The following is a 25,033-nucleotide window of genomic DNA, read 5'->3' on the forward strand; positions in this document are numbered from 1 at the left end:
CACTTATGCTCCTGTCCCTTGTGAGAAGGGGTGACTCTCATTTTCCTTTCTTTTTTTACTTTCTTTCCCTTTTTCCTATTCATTTTCCCTCCCTTCCTTCCTTCCTTCCTTCCTTCCTTCCTTCCTTCCTTCCTTCCTTCCTTCCTTCCTTCCTTCCTTCCTTCCTTCCTTCCTTCCTTCCTTCCTTCCTTCCTTCCTTCCTTCCTTCCTTCCTCCCGCCCGCCCTCCCTCCCTCCCTCCCTTTCCTTCTAGTTTTCTCACTTTTTTTGTTGTTTTCTTCTCTTTCTTATTTTTTCCCTTGTTCCCTTTCCTTCTGCCTCTCCTGTCCGTCCCCCTCTCCGTGCCCGGGCTGTCCCGAGGGACGCGGTGTTCCCGCCCCGGGGCCGCGGGCGTGCCGGGCCTCAGCGCACGGGCACCGCGGTGGGAGGGCCGCGCCGCGCCTCTTCCACCTGCCCGCGGCTTTAAAGTTGCAGCCGGGCGGGACGCGGGATGACTCGGGTCGCGCTGTGCCGGCCGCAGCTACTGGGGTGCGTCGCGGTCTCGTACACGAAGCGGGGCCGTTTTTCTCCATCGCCCGCGCCCGGCCGCTGTTGCCTTTCCCCGGCGGCCGGGGAGCGGGCGGGAAGGGCCGGTGCGCCCGGGAGATGCCCATGCCCGCCGCGGGTCCCCCGCGCGGCACATCTGCCGTCCCCGGTGCTGCCGCGGTTCTCCGCGCCTCCGCGTCCCGGCAGCGGCCGGGCGGGCGCGGGTAGTTCCGCCGCTGCCGCCTCGGGCCCCTGCAAGGCGAGCCATGGAGACCGGCGCCCCGCCTAACCTCCGCGACGTCGAGCAGAAGCTGGGGCGCAAAGTGCCCGAGAGCCTGGCGCGGCCCCTGCGCGGGGAGGAGCTCCCGGCCCGCCCCGCCGCCGCGGCCCCCGGGCCCCGCCGCCGCCGCGCTGCCGCCCTGGCCCGTCTGGAGACGAAACTTCAGCTCCTGAGGCAGGAGATGGTGAGTAGCCGGGCGCCGGCCGCAGCCCTTCCGCACCGCTCGGCAACACCGGCGGCGGCCCGGGCCGGGGACCGCGCTGCCTGCGCCCTGCCGGCCGGGCCCCCGCGGGAAGGAGGTGCTGCCTGCCCCCGCAGCAGCAGCCGCTCATCCATCCCCCTGCGGCCGGGCGGCAGTGAGGGCTCTGCTGCCGGCTGGGAGAGCAAGGGGCCGCTCGTCGGTGCGGCGTAGAGCGAGGCACTTGTCGGCTCTTTCCCTTGCAGCGGGGCAGTTCCTCAGGGACTCATAATTGGCTTCTGTTCCTGTCAACTCGTTCGAAGTACTTAAAGCTGGAGTACCAATAAAAGAAATTAAGCACTACCCCTTTGTTGTAACTGCATTTTCTGCATTGCACCTGTTTCCTGCTCATGGCCAGCACCTAAAGACACACAGGTATTTTCAGGCGGGAAATTTGGCCTGGAATTCGGGGACCTGATTGCTGGACTTCACAGACTTAATTAGTTCCAAACAGGCTGATGAAGAGTCATTCTTGAAAAAACTATTATTTCTACTTTGGTTGAATGGTATACTTTCTTCTGCCAGTGATCTGTGATAGGACTATCCTCTATGTAGTTCAGATCCTCTAACTTGTTTACTTAGTGCAGGTGCTTGTCCTACTTTATGTTCCCATTTCAGTGAGTTTGTTTTGCCATAAAAATGTTGCCATAAAACTGGCTTATTTTTTTCAAAGATAAACCAAAAGAAAACTCTTTGCAAGCGAGTGACGAAGTGATTAGTGAACACTCAGCAGATACGATCTTGGCAATGCAGGTCACCTCAGATATGTGAGCACAGATAGCTTCCATTTTTATTAGTGAATGCTATGTAAAGTCTCAAAAGACAATTTTTAGTAGCAGTTCTTTCTGTAGCTCCTGTCATTACGCCTATTTGAATATGGGATGAATTTTGATCAGGTTGGGATGGGGATTTTCTGGCAACATGTTGAGATAACTTTATGCAACAATCTTGGAACTCAGCCATTTACAGCCAATAAATCAATATTATTCTGTGTAAACAAGTTCAGTGCCACACCACAAGTCCCTCGCGGTGCTACATATAGGTACATAATTGTGTAGGTTTGTAAGAGTTTTTAAAAAATAAGTGTGCTGGGCAAAAAGGGGAAGAGAATGGATATTCTGAGAGTTAATAGCCAAGATGGTAATGTTAATCTTGAGGTGTAACTTAGAAATTACACCTGCTGTTGTATGGCTTCATATTATTTAAGAGATCTCCACAAATCAAACTATCAGCATGTTCTGTGGAGATCTCTTAACCACCTTTCACTACCTAGACTGGGCCAAACAAGAAAGCTGGGGAGAGGAACTTTTGGCAGAAGCATGGAGTGACAGGATGAGGGGGAACAGCTTTGAACTGGAAGAGGTTAGATGCAGAGATATTGGGAAGGAGTTGTTTACTCAGAGGGTAGTGGGGCACTGGGACAGGGGCACTGCCCCAGAGACATTGTGGGTCCCTTTCTGCTTGTCATTTGAAAGGTGTCCCTGCCCATGGCAGGGAGGCTGGAACTAGATGATCTTTAAAGTCACTTCCAACCATAGCTATTCTGTGATTTTAGGTAATGATCACTGGGAATTTCAGTTTTAATATGGAGTAAAACATTGTCTGCGTATCTCATGCTTATATTTTGGTTTTAAGCTTGCATGATGGTTTCACAGTGACCTGTAGGTAGCTTATCATGTATGGGATGTCAGACTGCAAAGGCAGCAAATAAGGTAGCCAAGAGTTTTTGACAGAACACGACTGTTCATGTCAAGAAAACTAGGCCTGTTAAGGAAGGGGGACCTGAGTGAATTGCCCCTATCACCTTTTCCTTTCAAGCTGGTCTCTTCACTTATTTTGCACTTGCAGATTTCATGTCACACTCTTCTTTTGCCTCTCCTGACTCTCTGCGCCCAGTTTCTCTGTTTTCTCTCCCTGTAGTAAGCAGGAGCATGTTTTAGTCCCTCTCCTGTTTTTTGTCACGTCAGTGACTGACTGACTTTTCTTATCTGAGCTAATTTCTTCTGCTGAGTAAGGGGAGATACGTTACAGTGCTCTTAGCGCTTCTGGTCTGTATGTGGCCATTAAACCACCAGTACAATGACTAACTGTGAAGTATTGGTACCCTGTCTATACCTTTCCCATGCCCTCAGCTATCTTCTGTAACTCAGAGTGTGAAAGTGAACTACCTTCCTGGGTTTTTTTGCTCTAGTCTCTGGCATCTTCAGGATTTTCCTCAACCATAAGGGTTTCTTCAGCTTCTTAATCTGTCCCTTTCCCCACTGTAGTTTTCTTAGTGGACATATTTTATACATTTAAAAACAATATCAGGTAAAAATTGTGGTTCCATTCTATATTTCTTTCATCATTTTTACTGCATATAATTTCTAAAATGGAGCTAAAACATCTGTTTTCTTATTTCATGCCTCTTTCTAGTGCATTATTCTTTGGCTTTGCTGCAAGGCATAGGAGGTCTTGTGTAAGATAACAGTCTTGGATATGTAGAAAAGTAGTCTACAGCTGCTGCAGTAGTTACCATGCAAAAAATGGAAACAACTAGAAAATCAAATGTCATGTGTTCGCTTTTTGCTAGTTGTACAATGATGGCAGCTTCTATAGCTTACTCACTGAATTTTGGATAGACCTACCTCTGCTTTTGTTACTTGCTGATTCCAGACTTGAAAAGAACTTTCTGTAAACGTATAAAACCTAAGGTTATTCAGGTCCTTCTTTTCTAGTGGTGTATAAAAAAAGACAGTGTTTGACTTGGAAATGCTGGGTTTGACTGTAAGCTGCAGTACCTGACAAATAGATGGGGTATATGTGGCAGCTGTCTGGGTGAAGGACTTGAGGCTTTCCCTTGCTCCTTCAGATTCTTTTGCAGTTCAAGATGGTTCTTTTTACCTCACGCCTGATTTTGCTAATGGCCACTGAAATCACACACAAAGCACACAGCGTATTGTTCTTGAAATACCAATCTGCTGGGCCAGGTTTACTTAGCTTTTCTTATCCTCCATTTTCCCATGAAGGCCATGATGAAGACTACATTGGATCCTGAAAACCTTTGAGTTATAAGGGCATAAATTAGAGAACAAGCAAGATGTAATTGCCAGCGTGTGTCAAAACACTGTGCTCCGGTCAAACTTGGGTGGAATGAACACCTCCCCCTATCTGACCCTTGATTCAGTGTGAAATTTGTCACTGTTAAAATCTTTCTTCCTATGGTCTTACAGGTGGAATGTTCCGTTGGGGAGCTGAACATAAACTTTTATAGCTGCAGCCTTTTTTCTAGTGTACCATGCTCTGAGGACACCTTTCAACACATGCACCTTCACTGCAGTAAATAATCTGAGTCTCATTCTGCAGCCTGAACTGATACTGCTTGTAAAACCTCATTTCTCCTTCACAAGTTCTGGGGTAACTCAAAGGGAGATTTTCTTTAACACTCAAAGAAAGATATAGGGTGGATTTTTCCCTTTAAATTCAAAAGTTTCTGAACTCAGCTCTTTAATGCCTCTTTACAAGCTAGAAATATAAACACAGTATAGCCTGCATTACATACAAAAATTTAAAAAAATGTCTTACATGAAAATATTTAAGGCAGAAAAGATAATATGTGTCTTGGAAGTGAGGGGTGGATGGCAATGCTGGGGTTTTTAATGAGATTCCTTCCAGTGAATACTGTTAAGAATCAAATTGTATTAGTGAGTCTAATCATCCAGGTGGGTATACTGAGTGCAGCAGTTTTTAGACTGAAGGATAAATAATCCTATTTTCAAGGAGCTGAGCATGCTAAAGCCATTTAAGATAGAGGAATATTCTTCATGCTAAGTCATTACTTGAGTTTTCTTCGTCTTTGTTCTCCTAGTTCAATTTTAGTATAACTATTTTTAAAGGCAATTAACATTGATCCCTAACAAAATGAAACTGGAATTAAGGCAAATGGGATAATTACAATGGCAATCCTTCTTGGTTTTCAATAGTTTGGTTTCTTTTTACTTTTTTAATGGTTTTGGGTTGGTTTGTTTTTTAACTATCCCTAGCACATTAATGAAGGTTCAGGTTAAAAGACAGGGCTGCTGTAACCCTATTTTATCATCCCTAAAGAGTCTGACAAACTTGATATTTTCTCAGATTTATTAGATCCACAGTTTTGGAGGATCTGCATTTATTAGTTTCTTTGAAGGACTGATTTTAAAAAATCTACAACTGTGACTTGAAATATCTCTTTAACACATGCTGTAGGTGCAGGATGCCACATTCACTATTTTGTATGATAACATCAGTTGTCTTAACTGAAGCCAAGATCTGGCTTCAGTGTGTCCCATCAGCAACGCAAAGCTGTATATCACATGCTGGTTTTCAATTAGATTAATTGTAATTTTTGCTTAAAAACTTGACTGAAGATAAAATCTTAAAAATAAAATTACTGTGCAGGTGAGTTTGATTAACCTTTGTTTCTTAATGAGCTGTTATTCAGTGAATCCCTGAAGTGAGACTCTTAGACAAAAAGAAGACATACAGAAATAGAAATAAACTTGTTTCCCCAGGTCCTCCTTAAGTTCACTGAAAGAGGGTTTAATCCTCTGTCTTGCTAGCAAGTTCTCTCCATGCTACTCCAGTTTGCATGATGTAGTAGAGGAGTTTGCCATTTTTGCATATAACGCAGATTGGACTGTGATTATGACCGTGACTCGTTAAAATGGTCTTGTCAATTAATCCTTGGGGAAAATAATCAACTCTAATAAGGAAAAAATGCAACTTAATTATAGTGCCAGTACTTTGCCAAGTTTTCCCTTTTTTCAGATCATCTCTTGTAGGATGAGTTATCCAAGGTTATTTAAATTAATGCATATTTAAACATATGTTTTGACTGGCAAACCTCACTCAGTGCCTGGCAGAAAGAAGGATTTGAATTGTAGAACATCTCAGTGTTGTACTCAGAGTTTGTGTCTGTTCTTACTCAGCTTTTGCTGCTGCATCGCCAAGAGTGCATGAAACCTTGCTGGTACCTTAGAGAGCAGCATCAGTGTGAGGGCCATCAGTATGCATGCATCTGTGTGATGTGAATCATCACAGCAGCATCAGGGATACTAAGGTCAAGACTTCCAGTTAGACTGCCCGTGTACTGTGAGACTTTTGCCAGCTTTTTTTTCAGAAAACATATTATAATTTCATTATTCCTTCCTGATTACTTTTTCAAGAGTAGAAGAACCACTGAAGTTGGTTTTGGAAGTCTGATTCCTGACAATTTGTAACGAAATGATGTGAATACTAAACCACTTCTGCACAGAGTTGTACAGTTTATGATAACTTTTAGCAAATGGATTATAATCTTTCAGATTAAATCATCACAACAGTATGGCTTTCATAGAATAGCCTGGGGTGGAAGGGCTACTTCAGAATACCATCCGGTTTCACCTTTAGAAGGGAAGGGAGTCTGGGTGACATTGTCAATCATTCAGCCCGTTGTGAAAACCTCAGCTGTGTAACTGGGGAGGTTGATTGCCTTCAATCATTCTCGTGATTGATTGCCTTCACTGAAAAAAGTTGAGCTCATGTTAAGATGAAACTTCTCCTGGTCCTCTTTGTATCAGTCCAAATTACTGGAATGCTGTGAGGAGATACTCCTATCCCCAGGACTCCTCTAGGGAGAAAAGACCTACCTCCTTAAGTCTTTCCTCCTATGGCAGATTTTCCAGCCCTTTGATCATTGTAATTTTGTGTGGATGCTTTCTTTTATGTGGTTACTTATGGCAACAACAAATTAAAATTATCTTTTGTATATGAGCAGGAAAAACTTGAAATGCACAATACCAAATATGTATATTAAGCAGAGGTGACCGCCAACAAGTGCATTTCTACTCTTCAATACTTCCTTTTTCCTAACAGTAAATAGTAAAAGAAAAATAATGGATTTTCAATCCATGTTTTAAAGGTTACTAAATTATTTGTCTGTTTTCTACCCTCAAAGCCAAAACCTAGTAAACTTTCCTCAGTGGATATGTTTATTTTCCATGTGTCTCATTTCTGTCCATGTCCTGGAAGGGAGGCTGGTTACTGGGATCTGAAGTAAATGAAGGTGAAGTTACAGGAGTGAAAAGACAGAGGATCTGAGCTGTTGAAAACAGTTAGAATTCAATTAAATTGAGTGCAATTTCTCTGATGGATTTTACTTGCATTTACAAACACGGAAGTTATGCTTTCTATACATAAGCAGTTCCGAAAGATGGTTCTCTGTTTACTGTTTGTAAGGATGAAGAGCTCTGATCATAAAACTGCAAGACAGTCTCATAATAAAAGAGAAACTTCTTTGTTGTGAAGGCAGACTCATAGCCTTTACTATCCAGCCTTACTCCCCTAAATGTGGAAACTTTTTCCCATGGTGGAAGTGCTCGTGGTAAGTAACTGGAAGCAGCTCTAATTTGGAGGGTGACCAAAATGAGTGACCAAAACATGTCCAGAGGGTTCATAAACCATCGTGTATTAAATCTTTGAAAGATATAAACAACATAGTTCAACCTTTCAAGCTTTTTCAAGTCTACAAGGATATTGGGATGGTTATTTATTTCACTGGTCACTTGTTACGTGTTTCAGAGTCCCTCTGGTGCCTGCCTGAAGGTAAAATGTGTCTGAGAATCCCCCTCTTTTGAAGTAGCTCTCAAGCAGGTTTCTCTTCTTCCATAGAAGAAGACAGGGAAGGACATTGGAGAGTATATATATGTCAGGTATATAAGTATATAAAGTCAGCTACTCTATTTTGTCAGGATATGGAAACTCACCTACAGCTTCCATAAACATGGGAAAGAGCATACTGGCACAACAATGCAACTCTGGCCTCAGCAATCCAATCCTTGCCTATCCCCATCAACCTAGCCATTCTTAACACTTACAGTTTGTCAGGAGAATGGTATGGCACATTTTTTAATTACCTGTAAACACAAACTAGCTAAGCTGTCAGAGAAGTTATCTGAATGTTTTATTTGCCATGCTGTACAATGAACTCCTCTCAATGCTATGTGGCCCTGGTGGGTGCAGTGCCAGGTGAAGTGAAAGCATTTAGTGACTTTAAAGAATGGTAAATTGCTATTCAATTGCTGGGGGTTTCAGGTTCTATAAACACTTCACTGGCATAATTTGTGATTTTGTTTGCTGTTAGATATCAGCTGCATTCATGACTCAAATGCTTCCAGAAGAAGAGCCGTTTTGCTGCATTCTGGTTTAGCTGTGAACCCGGTCTCTTTATAGGTACAGAACGAAACACAGCTAAGAACAATAATGCAACTAGTGTTTTCAAGCTCACGCATTTTTACCCCAAGGTAGAAAAAAATAGAACAGCTTAGTTGCTTTGAATTTTTCTTTTTCTTTCATTTTTTCCTACAGAATTTCCACTGGTTTAAGGAAGTGTTGTATTTGAGGTAGTTGCACTGCTCTTGTTAGCTCACACTTGCTTTTGACCTACAGCAAACCTTGGGCATTACTTTCGTAACATTCAGTTTAAAAAACTTTTTAATTTAAAAACTTCAGAGGGATCAGAGCTTGGTCCTTCCAATAATTATGAATTACTAGGAAAAAACAGTCCTGACACCAAGGAGGAAACTATGAAGCATTTCTGTGGAAGGAGGAATAGGATCTGTATTGTCTTGCCACCTCTTTAGAAAACTAGTGAAAATCATGTCGACAGGCCTCCATTCAGCCCTGGTAAGGCCATATCTGGTGTGCTGTGTGGGGATCCATTTTGGGCTTAGCAGTTTAAGAGAAGGAACTACTGGAGAGCTGGTCCAGCAGAGGGCTATAAAGATTTGTAGGGGTTTGGAGCATCATCTCTCTTATGAGGAAAGCCTGAAGAAACTGGGCCAGTTTACCTTGGAGAAGAGATAGCTGAACAGGGATCTTACCAATGTCAGACCCTTAAGAGTCGCTGTCAATAAGATGGGACCAGACTCTCTTCAGTGGTGCCCAGCGACGGGACAAGAGACAATGAGCGCAAACTGAAATACAAAAGGTTCCATCCAAATATAAGGAAAAGCTTTTTTACTTTGAGGATGACTGTGCATTGGAACAGGCTGTCCAGAGAGGTTGTAGAGTCTGCCTCTCTTGAAATTTTTAAAACCTGCCTGGATTGAATCCTGTTGAACTTAGCAGTAATGTGGCATTAGATCAGAGGTTCTTTCCAACTGCATCTCTCTCATGATTCTCTGATTCTGAATATCTAGTGTTCTTCCTGGAGTGAGATCAATATGTACACCTTTTTAAGTGTGTCTGGAGAAGACCTGTTCTAGCCACATTGAAAGGCTGGCACAGCCTTTGGAGTTTGGCAGCTAATACAGGCCATTTCCTTTGTTAGACAAAGGCTAAATAATGGAAGTGATAATGTAGGGGTTTAGGTTGGATTTTGGTGTTGAAGAACCCTTTCCGTGGGTAGGAACGTTTTCTGACTAATGAGATTTAGATGGGCCCGAACAGAAACACAACAACTTGGAGAAGTCATTCAAGGAGTCATTGTCAACTTCAGGCTATTTTTCTAGTCTTCTTGAAACTATACAGCTATGAGGGGGACGGATATGAAGGCAGAATAATTTTTACAGGACTTTTCCTGTTTTGTGACTTCAACTACATTTTGCTTTCACAGGGCTATTTTAACCACAGTGACTGTTAATGACTTGTCCACATGTCTTGGCAGAATTGTACAGTGCACTGAAATATTTTTTCAAGTGGTGTTATGTGGCAGGGTTCTAGTGTTACAGGGTTTGTAGGAGAAAACTGTAAATCCTGCTGCAGCAGAGAGAGGAGAAAGCCTTTCTGCAAGAGAAGAGTGCTATACTAGCAAACCAAACTAATAGTGATGTTCTTCAAAGGCCTGTGGAATTTACATCCTCCTTTGTTACCTCCTTTGCTACCAGTTGCTGTGACTGAGGCAGGGAAATGAAGGCGTGTTGCTGTTTTCCCCATAGCCAGATGAGGTAGCCATCTGTGATGATAACTTCATAAAGCTGCTTAGGCATTCACCAGTGCAGAGCATCAGTCCACCCATTTCAGACAAGAAAGAAAATGCATCCAAAAAACACTATGATCTTTAATATTTTGTAATTTCTTTCCTTCATTGTTATTAGATTGTACTCTGTGAAGTTTAATAACAAAATTACTTCAGAAGAGCTGTTACCAGCTCTTTTCAAATACAACCAAACTTGTCTAGCCCAAATTATGCTGTGTTTTCCTTGAATAGTTCTCTCTTTTCCCAGGTTACCTTTAGTTATTCAGAAAGGCCATATATGTCTTTCCCTAGCCATGTTTTGCAAGTCTTGCGCCTTATTTTTCCTCCCCAACTACCTTAGTAGCTAGTACTTCCTTATAGAAGAAGAAATGAGAAATGTAAGCAATTACCTTGAATCCTTCTAAAGCTACTCATACATCTGATAAATTGCATTGACAGCTATGAACAATATTCTTTGCTGAACTAGAATCACATCATAATGCCCCAGTGCTCTTCTATGTAGAAATCTTTGCTAAGAACAGGTTTCAGTGCAAAGTGTAAAAGAGTGTATAAAAGTATATGGCATGAGCTAGAGTTGTTTTGGAGAAGCTGAGGACTGCGCTATGTGGTGTGGATATAAGTTATTGTTCAGAGAACTGATCAAATAATGTGGAAAGAAAATGTTACCTACAGTGCCTGGTCTTGCCTTGTAGTTAATAGTTTATGACTAGTTACTCTTACCTACCTTCTGACATCCTTGCCTGGAAGCATAAGATGTGTGTTTTTTTAATTGTTAGCATTCATTGATAATCACACCTTGTGACCTCTGGAAAGAAAGAATTGCTGTGGTGTGTTCTGTGGGAAAAAAAGGGGTCTGTGGGTTTTTGAGCCAAAAGGGCTCAAAAGTTGCAGCTGGTGTAGTTCTTAACAGCCTGCTCATCTTGTTGTGCTGGCCAATTTCAGTATTTTAGCTTGCTAGAAATGGTTGTAGCCTGTTTGCTCCTTGATTTTTATTCCTTTGATCCCAGATACAGGTTAGCTTCTAGCTATTCAGTACCTTCTTAGTAGATGAGAAAGAACTAAATTACTTAATTTTTTTGTAGATACCTGGAGGTTTAAAAAGATGGTTTTGTTTGAAAGACTCAAAATAGGCCATTTGATGATGTCTAAAACCTCAAACTTGCTAGTACTTTCAGAGAGATGTAAAGACTGTGTAGGGACCATATTTTAGGAGAATACAGCACTGAGATTTGGATGAGGAAAAAGTAAGCTGAAAGACATGGAATTTCAAACAGGTCACAAAGTGAACATAAAATGAAACAAAACCCCTTATTTTTTAAGATACTGACTCATTTATATACAAAAATTTATCATGGGAACTTATCGCTCATAATGTTTTAATAGGGGAAAAATCCCACTTACTAGCAAATCAGTTTCTAGGACTACTAAGGTCTTTTTAGGAGCTCATTTTATAATTTGTAATACCAAGGCTGTCTTGAAGTTCTTTTTGATTCTAATTCAGATAAACCTTCAGTAAATAGGACTGCAGGTTGCCTTTACTAGAGATTTTGTTGTTAGATTAAAAATATGCTATCAATAGGATATACCCCATCTCCAGAACACAGAATTGTTTCAAACAGAATTCCATTTTGAATTCTGGGGAGATTCAGGCAATGACTTTTTTTTTTTTTAATTGTATGTGTCCAGTGGTATTGTGAAAGCAGACTTGAATTTCAAGAGATTTCAGATTTCTCTCCAGTATTTCTATTGTTTTGTCTCAGCTGCGATTCAATGAAATGTTGTGTGTTTTAATGTCTTTTTTTATAGGTTTGGTTTTTGGGGATTTTTTAGGTTTTAAAATGCTTTCAAACTTTGCTGTTATCTCTATAGAGGCAGTATTTTCAAACTTTGCGTATACCTGTAAGCAAACCCTATTATCTTCATTTATTTTAGTTGTATGCTTTTGAGTAATTTCCACAGTGCCAGTATTAAAAGTAATTAATTTTGAAGGGATAAACAGGTATGGAGTGGTTATTATAATTTTTCATTTTTTTTTGCATAGTGTTTCTAAGAGTATGTTTTGGTCAGGACAGACATAAATAAGGCAGAGATTGAAATCCAATGAACAAAAAAAGAAATTACATATGTTCTTGAGCCCCAGTGCTGTCTCATGTTGGTCAGAAGATGCATACAGTCCTGCATTGTGGCTGGTGTCCAGAACACTTCATAATGATGCTGTGATTGTCCATCTGCTATAACACTTTCTGACACCCGCAGCCAAATGCTACAGCTTCATATTGACCTGAATGTTTGCAATGGAGTTATCTTGTCTGTCAACAAATGTGGGTCCATACTATGGATTGTTCTGGACATGTTCACCTTTGCCACAGTAGATACATTTCTAAGGTCAGATGAAGCTTTTTTGACAGAAGTTTGAGATATTTGGAAACATTCAGTAAAACCTTCCAGCAGCTTTAGAAGTTTTTCCTCTTCACAAATCCCTGCATTTTCTCACTGCTTTCTTTCATGTTAGTTCAACTAAACTTTAAAAGAGCTGGGATTTTCCTTTTATATTTTTATCCTTCTGTGATGAGATGTTTCTTTCTTTGAATTTTGTGTTAATTCCATGTATTTAAAATGCTTATTTAACATTTGTTTTATTTGGACAGGAGGTGAGGAAATAAGAACCTAACTAATTAACTTTTTTTCCCTTCTACTTGTTCTCAGTTTTATGTCATGTTTCCTTTTGACAGTCACTTTCATATCTACTTTTGAGACACTTAAATAGCTTCATCTTTTTCACAGCAAAATTGAGAGATGGCAAAAAATGAAAGAAAAAAATAAAAATATACTTTCCCCCTGGGAATGTTTTTTTATTACACTTAAGCATAGAAGGTACCTCAAACACTATAATGTTAGGAGAAAAAGTATATCCTGCTGATCAAATGATTCATCCTAATCATTGGTATGTTATTATCAAAGGTATTAATACACTTGGCAGGCTGCCCACACATACTCCCCAGACAAGGACCATGCATATTTCAAGGCAGTGAAAAAAGGCCTTGAGATTCACTTTTTCTATTTTTTCAGAGGTAATATGACTAAACAATTGCACAGCTTGGTGGTATGTATTTTCCTGTTAAGTATAAGGGAAACAATTAGTATGCATAAAATTAAAATATCAAAATAGAGAAATGTAAATCGCCAGTACTGAAATTTCCTATATCAGATGATGAGCATATTAGCATAACATTTTTTTCATATATTTGCAAGATACATCCTTGGAACTGCTCATTGAGTTATTTATGCTCATTGCCTACTGAATGAACTTGCTTCTCATGAAGTTGCTCTGCTTCCTAATTATTCTGGTCTATTTTCCTACATTATTCCGGTGGTGACTCAGACCTGACCTGCCTGCTTTCTTGCTTTAGCTAATGGATTGGTAACCTCTCCTTGCAGTAAAATCCTTTTGTGGCTGATGTGGAATCACATGGTCTTTCTCCTTCCTAATTAAAAGTCACTGCGCTCAGAGCTGTGTTTTGTGGCTGCCAAATTTTACAGACAGACCTGTGGAAATACTTATTGCGAGCACTTGGTGAAGGATTGCAGTGGAAATGCAGGAACTTAAAGCAGGACAATGGCTGGGCTAGAGCCTCTGTTTAAAGTAGCTAAGAGTGCAGACAGAAACTGAGAATTCAATGACTACTCATGTCCGGTTTTCGGCTGTTTGAAGGGCCTGGAAAGGCCCGGAGTGGCCTTGGGGCAGCCCGCGTATCAAAGAACGAGAAGAGGCTTCAGTTCTTCTTTCGGTTTTTATGTTTATTAATTGTTTATCTAAAAGATTTTCTTTCGGCCCGACAGAGGTCTGCTCAGCAGTCAGCCATGAGCACACTGTGTCCGCCCTCCGGACAGTTACCTATCTTTATACCCATGGTTACGTGTACAATATTTATCATTTTTCCCCAATACCATTTATTCTTATTGTCCGGTGCACTTTTAGTAATGACCAATCCAAAAGTGCCACCATCACCAAAGAAGATGGAGGAGAAGAAGAAGAAGAAGAAGGACAGGACATGCCCCAATTCCTCCATCTTACTTCTCTAAACCCCCCTGTACATAAATCCTAAACCCTGTGTCTCACCCTCTAATTAACTAATCCCTTCACCATTCACCTCGGTGAAGTCCTCCTATCCTCATACAGGTGTCGTCTCCCGTGTAGGATCAAAGTCCAGCCACCAGACACTTCTGGCAACATTCCAGGACTCCCGAGCCCCCCAAGGGTGGTATCGGTGGCTCGGCACCTCAGGACTGAGGTGCTGAGATCCCACATACTCACTTTATGAGCAGCTGGGAGTTCAACTATTGTAATGAACGCTACCTAAAAAATCTGATATGAGGGTTTTAACAAAGTTGGAATCTTCAAGTGATACAAGATTATAAACAGTCTCTTGCAAAAGAAGTCAAAAATTAAGTGATCAAAACTTCTGTGGTCTGCCACAATGTTTTTATTGTGACTCATTTGTGGAAGTACAGCTGAGAAAGGTCAGTGTAACTTACTTACTTTGCAGAAAAAAGGCAGATCAATGAACCATAACTGCAAATCAACAATGGATCACAAAAATTTAGCTTTGGTATCTATATGTAGCTTTTTTATGTGCTCCCTCATTGTCTGAAGTTTACCACAAGCCTAAAAATCAGAAGAAAATAAACAGGAAAATGATACAGCAATATATTATAGCACAAGTCCATGCTAAAAGAAGCAAGATGCAGAAAAAGTTGTTGATCTACAATTATTGCTGTTGACTGAAATTTAATTTAGCTAGCTCAGTGTGAAGTAAATCACAGTCAGAGACAGAAGGCATAATGATGAACATTGTAGCACCTCCCTTGACTCCAACAGTCTCATTCTCTTCCAGGCTTTGGTCCACATCTCCATTGTTTTGAGAGAACTTATACAGAGTTTCAGTCAGGTTGGTTCTGTTAGCTTGAATTTTTGTGGTGTCTGAATTTACCACAGTTAGCTGGCTTTGCTGTGGAGTGCATGTTACACATTCCCACAATCAGTTACTGTTCCTCCAAAGAAGATGCCTTCCACTTAATGACAGTAAACTTGTCTTCTTACCCTCTGTCATGTAAAACTCCCTTCATTTTTAACAGGAGATGCTGAAGATTCAAATTCAGGAGAAGTTCAAATTCAGTCTAGGTATTCTGATTTTTTTTTATCTTGATCCTGAAATACCAGTGCCTAAAGCAGCATAATTATATGAAGAAATCAGTGCAAACACCTTGAATCAGTGGGACAATTTAGAAGCAGGCAAGAAGTTTAGAGACATGCGCATGCATTTGTTTTAATTTAAGTAGGATGTAGCTCCTGCACAGCCTGTTAATCATCCTGTTTGTTAAAGGAGCAGACATGATTTGTTATTTGTGATTTTATTTTATTTAGACATGTTACATGGAAAAAAAAGAGCATCTCTTTTATCTCTTTTACTCACTGGTGTTGAGAAGCTGTTGTAGTATCACTTTCAGCTTGCTTACCCTCAAATGGCATGCTTCATGCTTTGAGATGGTGTCTTATAAAGAATTCCTCTGTGTGTGTGTCTCCAGACTTATCCCTGTTGTAAAGTTGCTAACTTGGTGACTGCAGTTAAATGAAACTTGAATTCACGTATTTTGAATAAGTTGCTTATGGTATTTTAGCTTATTATGGTCTCACAGAATTAGTCTATGAGGTTTTATTGACCATTTTTTTAATCCTTATATATCTTCTTACCATATTTGTATCTTGATAAGACTTGAGTAATTGCCAGCCACTGTTTTATTTTCCTCATCTTTTGCCTCTTAAATTAATTTCCTTAGTTACTTTAAAACTTGTTATTCAGTGTTTGTAATAGTAAAAGTAACACCAGGAGAAAATGGGGTAAGGTTAGCTTTTTTTCAGAAGAGACATCTCAGACTGAAAAACAAATTATTATTTGGACATTGATTGTTTGCTTTTTTTAATTGCATCTGGAATTAATTGATGGAATTTGCTATTTTATGAGAAGCTGAGGTAACCTCCCTTTTAAAACTTAAAGGGGAGGTAGGCATAGCTGGCAAGCTCTTCATCCTGAATAAGGGAAATAGAAGAAATTGAACAGGAAAGCAGAAAGCTATCTTTGACACATCTTAGGAAATGGAAACAATAGTAGCATTAATACTCCTGAACCATAGTGGTTATGCACAGCTATTTAGTATGGAAAAGTTCCACAGGTTTGAAATTCTGTTTATAAAATTGTGATAGAGATGAGTGTGGTAGTGTTTAGCAACAGGCGGAATTGGATGCAGGTAGTTTCATCTAACCCTCCCCATGTTTGTTACTTTTGCAGGACTTCCCAGGCCTGGGAAGGTCTGAGAGACTTCCCCAGGAGTACTGTACTTTGCTACTGTTTCCATCCATTTCTGCTTATCATGGAATTTGTGTCCAAACTTAAGATGTTTTAGAACACAGATTCCAGAGCAGCTAACCCTAGATTCATTTTGAGATGCAGAGCAGAGCAGAGCTTCTGATCGGAGTGACTTAAATAGTTCCCTGAATCCTGTTGTGAGGACTTACTTCACTGTGCTCTGGCTCAAAGACTTAGCCTGAAAAAAATACTTTCTTTAGGGTCTCTCACTTCTTTTTCTTTTACTAGTAGACTCTTTACAGCACAGAGCATAAAAGTGTTGAGAAGAAATGAAACTGAAATAATTTAAATAAACTTAGGGATGTCTTTTCCTGAAGCCACGTTTTATGGTTGCCGTTAATATCCTTGCAGAGTTCCTGTAATTAGAAGAAGCAGCATGTGAAGCCAGCAATTTAAAAGAAAGTAATCTGCAGGAAGAATCTAATGTTTCAAACAGCTTTCACAGCTTAGCAGGGTATATTACCAGTCTATGTTTGCCATTTCTGGAGGGGAAGGTGACCCACTGTGTTTGGAACTGACTGGAAGCTATGTCTGCAGAACACGCAGCAGCAGAATGCAAGGCTGTTTTGCCCAGATTGTGACTGCATATGTGACTTTGATCCAAAAGCCAAGTGATCAATGCACTACTTTGGGTGACTGCCAGGAGGCAATAGTTGTCTTTGTTAGCTGTCGTGGTCATTCAGGGTTTTATTCTAAAAGCAATAGCCTAGTCAATCTTTCTCAAAACCACTGAATTATATTAAAAAATAGCATGGATATTTGCGTGTCTCTCTGCATATATATGTACAAAAAAGCCCTTATGTTTATATGTATATCAATTCTCTTGAGCAAATTATGAGAGTGTTGTACATATTATTACAGAAGACCAAAAGAAAGGAAGAAATATTTTGCTAGAACAACAGGTATGAGAGGGAGTGTCATGGTTTGAGCCTGGCACAGAGCCAGTGCCCCCAGGAAAATGCCCTCACCCTGGTGTCTGCTGTGAGATGTGACCAGGAATAAGCAAAACAGGCTCCAGCTTAAACATAAAGAACACTTTATTACCTAAACTACAGGAAAATAGGGAAAAACTATAAGGAAAAGGAAAAAAAAAATTAAAAACCTTACAAAAAACCACTTTCCTTCTCCCCACTACCTGAATTTCCCAATCCGATACATTCTCCCAAATCACCAACTGCCCAGTCTGGCACCACACTTGAGTATACTCAAACTTCAGTTCACGAAGAGGAGAGGAGTCCTTCTTGTTCCATAGGCTTCCCCTGGAAACACGCTGAAACCTCGTGTGCTTCCAATGTCACTCGGCACCGCCCGGAAAAGTCCTTTTGCTGCTTGTGACATCTTCCTTCCATGCCCAGTGCTCTCACCACCGTGCATGGACCAGAGCTGCTCTTAGGGTTGTCTTTTAAGGATGCCTTGTCTCACTCCAAAAAGGCACAGTCTCTGCTTTGGGACATCTGTCCCCCCCATATTTTTCCAACCCCCTGGGGCCGAGGGGTCCCCACGATGAACCCTCCTGGTTCTGAGGCACTGCCTCCCCCAAAGTGACTGCACTCTGTGTCACAGGAACAAACTGAGTCCATGGCCACAAGAAAAGTCCAGCCAAAAAGCCACTCCAAGCATCTCTCTCTTCACTCAGCCAGTCTTCTCTACGTCCTTCGGGCCAGGTCCTTGTTTCATCTTATCTCTTATCTCCCTTCTTAGTCAGCTCCGAGGAGGATCAGCATTCTTGCAAGGCCCCAATCATGAAAGAAAGGGGTTAAAAATTTCAGTCTCTGCCTGTCTCAGAATGACGATACTCCCACACGCGCTGCTGCTGCGGCTGGCCGGGCTGCACCCTTCTCCCCCCTTTCTCCTCCTGGGCTGGCTGCTATCACATTCCGTCTCGCCGACTCTCCCTCTCTCTCCCTCCTGGGGGGGGAAATGTCTGCCCGATGTCTCTTGGGGCTGCTCCTCCACCCTTCCATCCTTGAGGGCCTTCTCACCCCCATCTCTGTCCAGGCCCCGGGCCTACCGCATGGCTGCCCCTCCCCCGCCCAGCAGCAGCGGCTGGACAGGGGAGGGAGATCTGACCTCTTCTCCTCGACGTCCCAAGAGAGCTTCCCAGGGCCGAAGCTCTGCTTTTTAACCCCTGTGTATTCTCGGAGGTGTGTCCAAACCCCACTGGCTACACCAGGTGTCAGTATCAAACTCCGAACATCCATTGGTTTGACCACAGCATCCCAGAATTCCCACTTCTTCCTGGTCAAACCACCACAGGGAGGCACAGACAGGTGTTTAGTCCAGTTATTCCTTCCAGATTAAAGTTATGGGTTTTTTCTGAATGCTAATCTGTGCACTTACACTACCAGAATGTGTTACTTGAAAGGTGCTGTCAATTTAATTTCATTATTTTCTCTAGCTGTGACTAGCTCTTAATGTCAAACATTTAGTATTCCTTCCTGTGGTCAGCACTATTGTGGAAATGTAAGGAGCAAGACTAAGCAAAACTATATAAAAGTTAACCTGTAATAGGAAATTAGTTTTCACTCTTTTATAGTTTTCTTTATGCACTGTAAGTTTTTGCTGAGAATTGGTCCATAATAACACGCACCTTCCCTATAGTGGACCTATGTGTGCTCTAGCTTTAACTTAAGGGACAGCTATAAAAACTGTTCTGAAAAGGCTGTGTTAGCTATGATACGCTGTTTAGATTGTTCCTGAAATGCACCTGTTACTGTGCATAACAAATGGTGAGATTTTATTGTGTTTAGTCCTGTTAGCTGAACCAGTCTTGAACTGACTTGTTTACTCTAAGAACACTCCAACTTGGTACTCCAACAGCTTCCAAGGTAAATGGGTTGCAGCTACATGAGTGAGTAAAAGCTCATGTGGTTATTTCTGTGCTAGAGCACATAAGGGGCAAAAAATGTCATTTTGACATTTTTGTGTTATTGAACAGATTATGAAGTAAACCATATTAAAGAAAGATGACACTTGTTAAACTACATTTTAGTATTTGCTTTAGGTAAAGCACACTCTTGATATGGGAGATTTGGAATGACATGGTAGCTAGGAGAAGGAGGATTCTCATACCCAGAAATGCAAAGAATTGTTTCCAGTAAGGCTATTCCACAAAAATGCTGAAGCTGTTGCTGTATTTAGAGAAAAAAAAAATATTTCCTGTGAACTGAATCTGAAATATATGAGATGTCTTCTTTATCTAAAAGGGACTGTTTCATTTGAGTCATGTTGGTGCTAGTTCTGTTAAACATTTCCTTAATCAGCCTTTTGGGAAACTTGTCTTTGAGCATGTTTATATTCAGCAAGTTGCTGAAGTCTGTAGTTGCATTTGGGAAGTTGGGTAATTTACTGCTTTCGTGACAGCCTAGTTGCCGAGCAAATGGTTTACAGTGATTTATTAGTTAGAGCAGAGGAATTGGCTTGGGCAGGAGAACTACAAAATGGTCAATCTGTTTTCATAACCTCACTTCTCAAACAATGATACATGGGCAATATTGTTAAAACTATGAATGGTAGGTAGAGCTATTTTGCACAGTACCAGGTTAGCTCTGTTAAATCTTGTGATACTGGATTGAGAATAATTCAGAAGTCATTCTGGGGACTGGGGAAGGAAGTGAGAGTACATATGATGGTTATACAGGCAGTTTGTTACTGGCAAAGCTTGAAATGTCTTTGCATTGGGTTGTGCCTGGCCAGTAACTAAGCATGCGCCAGATCACTCCTAGCTGCTCACTCACTGTCTTTTCTTCTTCGAGTGGGATCAGGGGAGAGAACTAGGAGAACAAAAGTGAGAAAAACTTAGACTGTAACAAAGACAGTTTAAAAATTAAGGAAATAAATTAAATGAACAAGTGATGCAAAGTCAGTGACACACCATCTCCCGCCAGTAGACCGAGCCGGCCCCCATGCAGCAGCTGTAAAGGAAAGATTAAATGCACAGGTTTTATTGCTAAGCACAACATTCTATGGCAAGAAATAATCATTTGATGAATTCTGGTCAACTGTTCCATCTCTGTCCACTTCACGCATCTTTCTCAGCCCTAGCCTAACTGCTGAGGGTGCAGAGTGAAAAACAGAAAAGGCCTTGATTGCACTCCCTGCTCAGCAAGAGCTGAAACACTGGAATGCTACTGACATGCTTTGGTCACAGATACAGGGAGCAAAACCATAACAGCTGCTAGGAAGAGTCCTAGCTGGATCCACTACAATCTTTCAGTGTCTAAGAGAATAAAAATACGTTAAAGTAATTTTTAAACAATTCTATCAGGTTGGGGAAATTTGGGGTACTGAGAAGATGGCATTTGAGTATGGAAAGGATCATGTTCTGATTATACTCATGGCACAAAAAGATACAGTCAAGATACAGTCTTTGCTCCTTGAGAATACTCATTCTGTTCCAGTCCATTGTGTATGAGCAATACAGGTACTATTTTTCTGTGCAATTGTGGACTTGAAGAATTGTATAAAATATCTGTTGTCTGATGTAATAGGTCTTATTTGTTTTTACTTTATTTTTCAGTTGAGTGAAGACTTTCAAATTTTCAATATGGCAGGGTCACAGATTATTTTTTCCAGTACCTATGATATTTCAGATGAAGAGAAGGAAACAATGAATATAAGGCTTAAGTCTCACCTTTATTTGTCAGCTGAAGTGACTTAAAAATGGTTTTATACAGTTTGCCTGTTAAGGAACACATTAGGATGGTTAACTTAAATATATCTGTGAAATGCAGCCCTGTAATATTCCACTGTGCATTACTATTAACCCTTCTATGTGTTTGCATCAACCACTACAACTAAGTGAGAAAGTAGGAGTTGGTTCTTAAAGTCCACTTTTTATTTAGTTAGCTGTGGCAAATGCTTGCTCCATGCCTGCAATGTGTAGTTAAATCTGAACTTCATCACCTTCATCTATTATCGGTTTAAATAACTGAAAGCTACAGTTTCAATAAATTAAATATTTCAACTCTCAGACATTTATATAGCAGATTTTAGTGTCCACTAATGAGAGTGTGAGTAAAAGTTGAATATCCACAAGCTTTTTTCCAAATTATGCACATCTGAAAATATTAGGTTTCCTGGGTAGCCATAGTAAGGATAACTAGGGCTGAATGCCTAGACATCTGTAGCCATAAGTAGCTTAGAGTAATGGTAAATAGAAGTGGCTTTGTGTCTTGCTTGGCTTTTTGTCTTCTCATTACTGGAAGGCTATCCCCAGGAGTTGTCATAGCAGCTGTGTTTCTCATCTAAACAGCATTGTACCAGGGTGCATACAAGTTTTGCCATTGACTATCAGTCCTGTTAATGGAGTGCTTAGGGAGGCTGACCAGTATTAGTATATGTATACTTTTGGGGCTTTTTGTTTGTTTGCTTGTGAGGCTTTTTACTAGTTACTGAAATATATTTGTCCTAGATAGGAAAGTTGGATTTTTTTTTTGTGTTTTATTGTAGCCCATTCAAGCCTGCTCCTTGGATTGATTATGAAAAGAGTAATTTTTTTAATTATTTTTGCCTTGTAGGTTAATCTCCGAGCCACTGATGTGAAGCTTATGCGCCAGCTCCTACTCATCAATGAAAGTATTGAATCAATCAAGTGGATGATTGAAGAGAAAGCCATAGCCAGCAGAGGCAGCAGTTTGAGTGGAAGCCTATGCAGCTTGCTAGAAAGTCAGGAGACATCGCTCCATGGCAGCTGTAACAGTTTGCAAGACTGTAGTGATGGACTGGATGGAATATCAGTGGGGAGTTACTTGGACACCTTAGTGGATGATGTTCCTGGTCACCAAACCCCTTCAGATCTGGACAAATTCAGTGATTCTTCTGTCACGGAGGACTCACAGTCTCTGCATAAGCATCCAAAAATTGATTCTGATGAGTACTACTGTTTTGGTTAATAAGAACAAGTTCCAGTGGGACACAAATGCACTTGTACTTACCCTTTTTCTTTGCTGCTATTTTATTTCATGTGCAAAAGCCCCAAAGTCCTCTTGGAAGGAGAATATAGTATGATACTTCAATTCTATTGCTTAACTTTTCTATTGCTTCTAATGCATTTTTTCCTTGATGGATTGGGTTTGTCTCATCCTCCTCCTTCTCACATTTTCTTAATTTATTGTCACAATTATTTTTGCTTTAATTTTTTACAGTGCTATATTTACAAGTCTGTAAAACTGGTCAAGGAAAAGCTTTATGTTTAAAATTAAACATCAGAGAATGAGTAAACAATGATTAACAATTTTGTATTTCTTGTTAATAAAACATCATCTGAAAAATATATGTTGTCATAAAGTTTCTCGACTACCGTGTCTGGTCTTTCCAAAGACACTGTTTTTATTAAGCCTTAAATCTGAATCTTGAAAATACCTTACAAAATAGTTTTCCTTTTCTAAGCAGTGAAATCTGGTTCTTATAAGCTGTAAAGTCTTCCTTTGAAATATAAAGTATTCTAAACTTTTCAGTAGGGGTTTCTTTTATTTTGCTATGTTCTCTTGTCTCTTGTCTAATTGTTTTTTTTTTTTTTTTTTTTAATTCAGCAGTGTTACTCTGCTGCCTTTTCCTTTCCTGTTTTACAAGTAAGAGTTTGCCTTAACTTTTTTGTGCCTACTAGTGCAGTAGAGAGCTGCAGTTAATCAGTTGTATTGGAAGTACCTCAGAAGTAAAACAGTAAAGATTAGGAGGTAGATTTTGCTTTTAAGTCCTTCAGAATCATAACAAATCCCCCCAAGAATTTATCCTTCTATGATAAGAAGAAAATTAGAGTAAAAGAACTAAAATTGAACAAGACACTCTAACAGATGATGAATTTATATTTCCAGCATAAGAAACGGCAAAAGAGGTATTGATACTTACACATCATTTTAAAGTGTTCTGTTTCACCAAGTTTGACAGTATTCCTATTGCCAGTGAAGGCATGAATTCCCTCACTAAAGTTGTGTTTAATAAGTGTAAGGCAGGCTCCCATTTAAAAATGCTTGTACAGATTCTGAAGGAATACAAGTACATGCAGCCTTTGATGTATGTGGATTTGGTTAATTCTGAGGTAGTCCAATAAGGTTCTGTTCATCCAAGCCATGATTCCAGGGGTCCATCTTGTCCAGTCTTGAGCAACATCAAGTGTAAAGAAAAGGTAAAAAAAATCAAGAAATTGATAGTGGTAATTTGTGCTCTGTGACCAATTCCATAATTTCTCAGTACAGGAGATGTCTGTGTCTCTCAGAATTAAAAAACAAGATGTATCCTTTGCTTTGGTCATCATGATAAAGAACTTGGCAAAAAGTTCTTCCCAGGATGATGTTAAGTAGAATATTGACTGGGAATTCAAAATAAATTGTATTATTTTCAGTTATTCTAATCTAGGGAACAGAACTAAACAAAGCTCCCTGATATAAAACTGACTCTCTTGAAAGTTTTTCTACCTTTTTTGCTTGGCATGGAAGTTGAACATAGGAAGTGTACACTCTCTAAATGAAATGTGAATGTGCAATATACAGTCTTTTCTTCTCCAACTGAGATTTTGGGCAGTAGGCCAACAAGTACATAAATTTTTTTCACTATGAAGAAAAAGAATATTCTTAACATAGCTTCTCAAATATCAAACTATGCTGAAATTATTTGAAGAAATATGCAGACTGTATGTGTCATCTACTCACTCCCAACTGTAACACTGGATAAAGAGTAATTTAATCAGTGATAGATTTATCACATTGTGATTTCAAAGTTCATATAATAGGAATCCAAGATAGGGAAACAAAAACCCTACAGGTCGAAGCAGTAAAGCAAGAGCTGTATGTGATTAGAAGCTTTTATTCCTCTGTATCTCTTGACTGGAAGTGGGGAGAGAGTACAAGTGCCAAAACAAAGATGTCAGAAGACTGCTAGAAGGAAACAAGTGTTTTCAGGTGTTGTGTTTCTGATATCCAAGAACATGAACACCTTAGTTGTGATTTTTGAAACATAAAAGCTTCAAAGATTTAGAGCGACTTGTATTTTTTAATGGGAATTAACAGGGTTTCATAATCAAAAGATAATGATATACTCTGGGCTTGCCGTCTGAAGAGAGACCATGAAATTTGAACATCTAAAATTAATCAAATAACTTTGAAGTGAACTGCAACTTGACTGTTTAGACATTGAAAAATCCAATGTTCATTAAACAACTATTTCTACTGGCTTGTTAACTTTGTTTTTAAATAGTTTACATTTATTTTCCAGCTTCCTCTATACTTGGCTGACCTTGGTCTTGCAAAGTCCTTGTGTGGCATCTGGGACTCTGGATGCCCTCTTCCAGCATGACTTCCTTTTAACTTTTGATCTATTTACAGAACTAAAAACATTAAATGATTGAGTAGAATAAGGAAAAGTATCTGAAAGCACAAAGCTATATCTGTTTCAAATGCATAAAAGCATTAGAATTTTTTAAAAAATTAAAAGTATGGATAAATACTGAATTTTATTGATTTATTCTGTGTCATTTTTTATCACCTTAGTTCTTTTGAGACTTAGCTTGCTTTCAGGAATGATAAACAATTTCAAGACACTTTGTAAAATCAACATATGATGAGCAACACTCAGTCCATTCCTGTTTCTATACCT

General features: G+C 40.1%; 1 protein-coding gene across 1 annotated transcript; it reads left to right on the top strand.

Moving 5' to 3' along the window:
* Window positions 1-274: 274 nt before the first annotated feature.
* Window positions 275-24,816, top strand: LURAP1L (leucine rich adaptor protein 1 like). The gene is made up of 2 exons (XM_074533217.1): window positions 275-988; window positions 21,961-24,816. The coding sequence occupies exons 1-2, from the start codon at window positions 791-793 to the stop codon at window positions 22,333-22,335; spliced, it is 573 nt and encodes a 190-aa protein (XP_074389318.1). The 5' UTR covers window positions 275-790; the 3' UTR covers window positions 22,336-24,816.
* The last annotated feature ends 217 nt before the right edge of the window (window positions 24,817-25,033 follow it).

Source organism: Zonotrichia albicollis, chromosome Z (genome assembly GCF_047830755.1).
Source record: "Zonotrichia albicollis isolate bZonAlb1 chromosome Z, bZonAlb1.hap1, whole genome shotgun sequence".
In the NCBI taxonomy this organism is placed as follows: domain Eukaryota; kingdom Metazoa; phylum Chordata; class Aves; order Passeriformes; family Passerellidae; genus Zonotrichia; species Zonotrichia albicollis.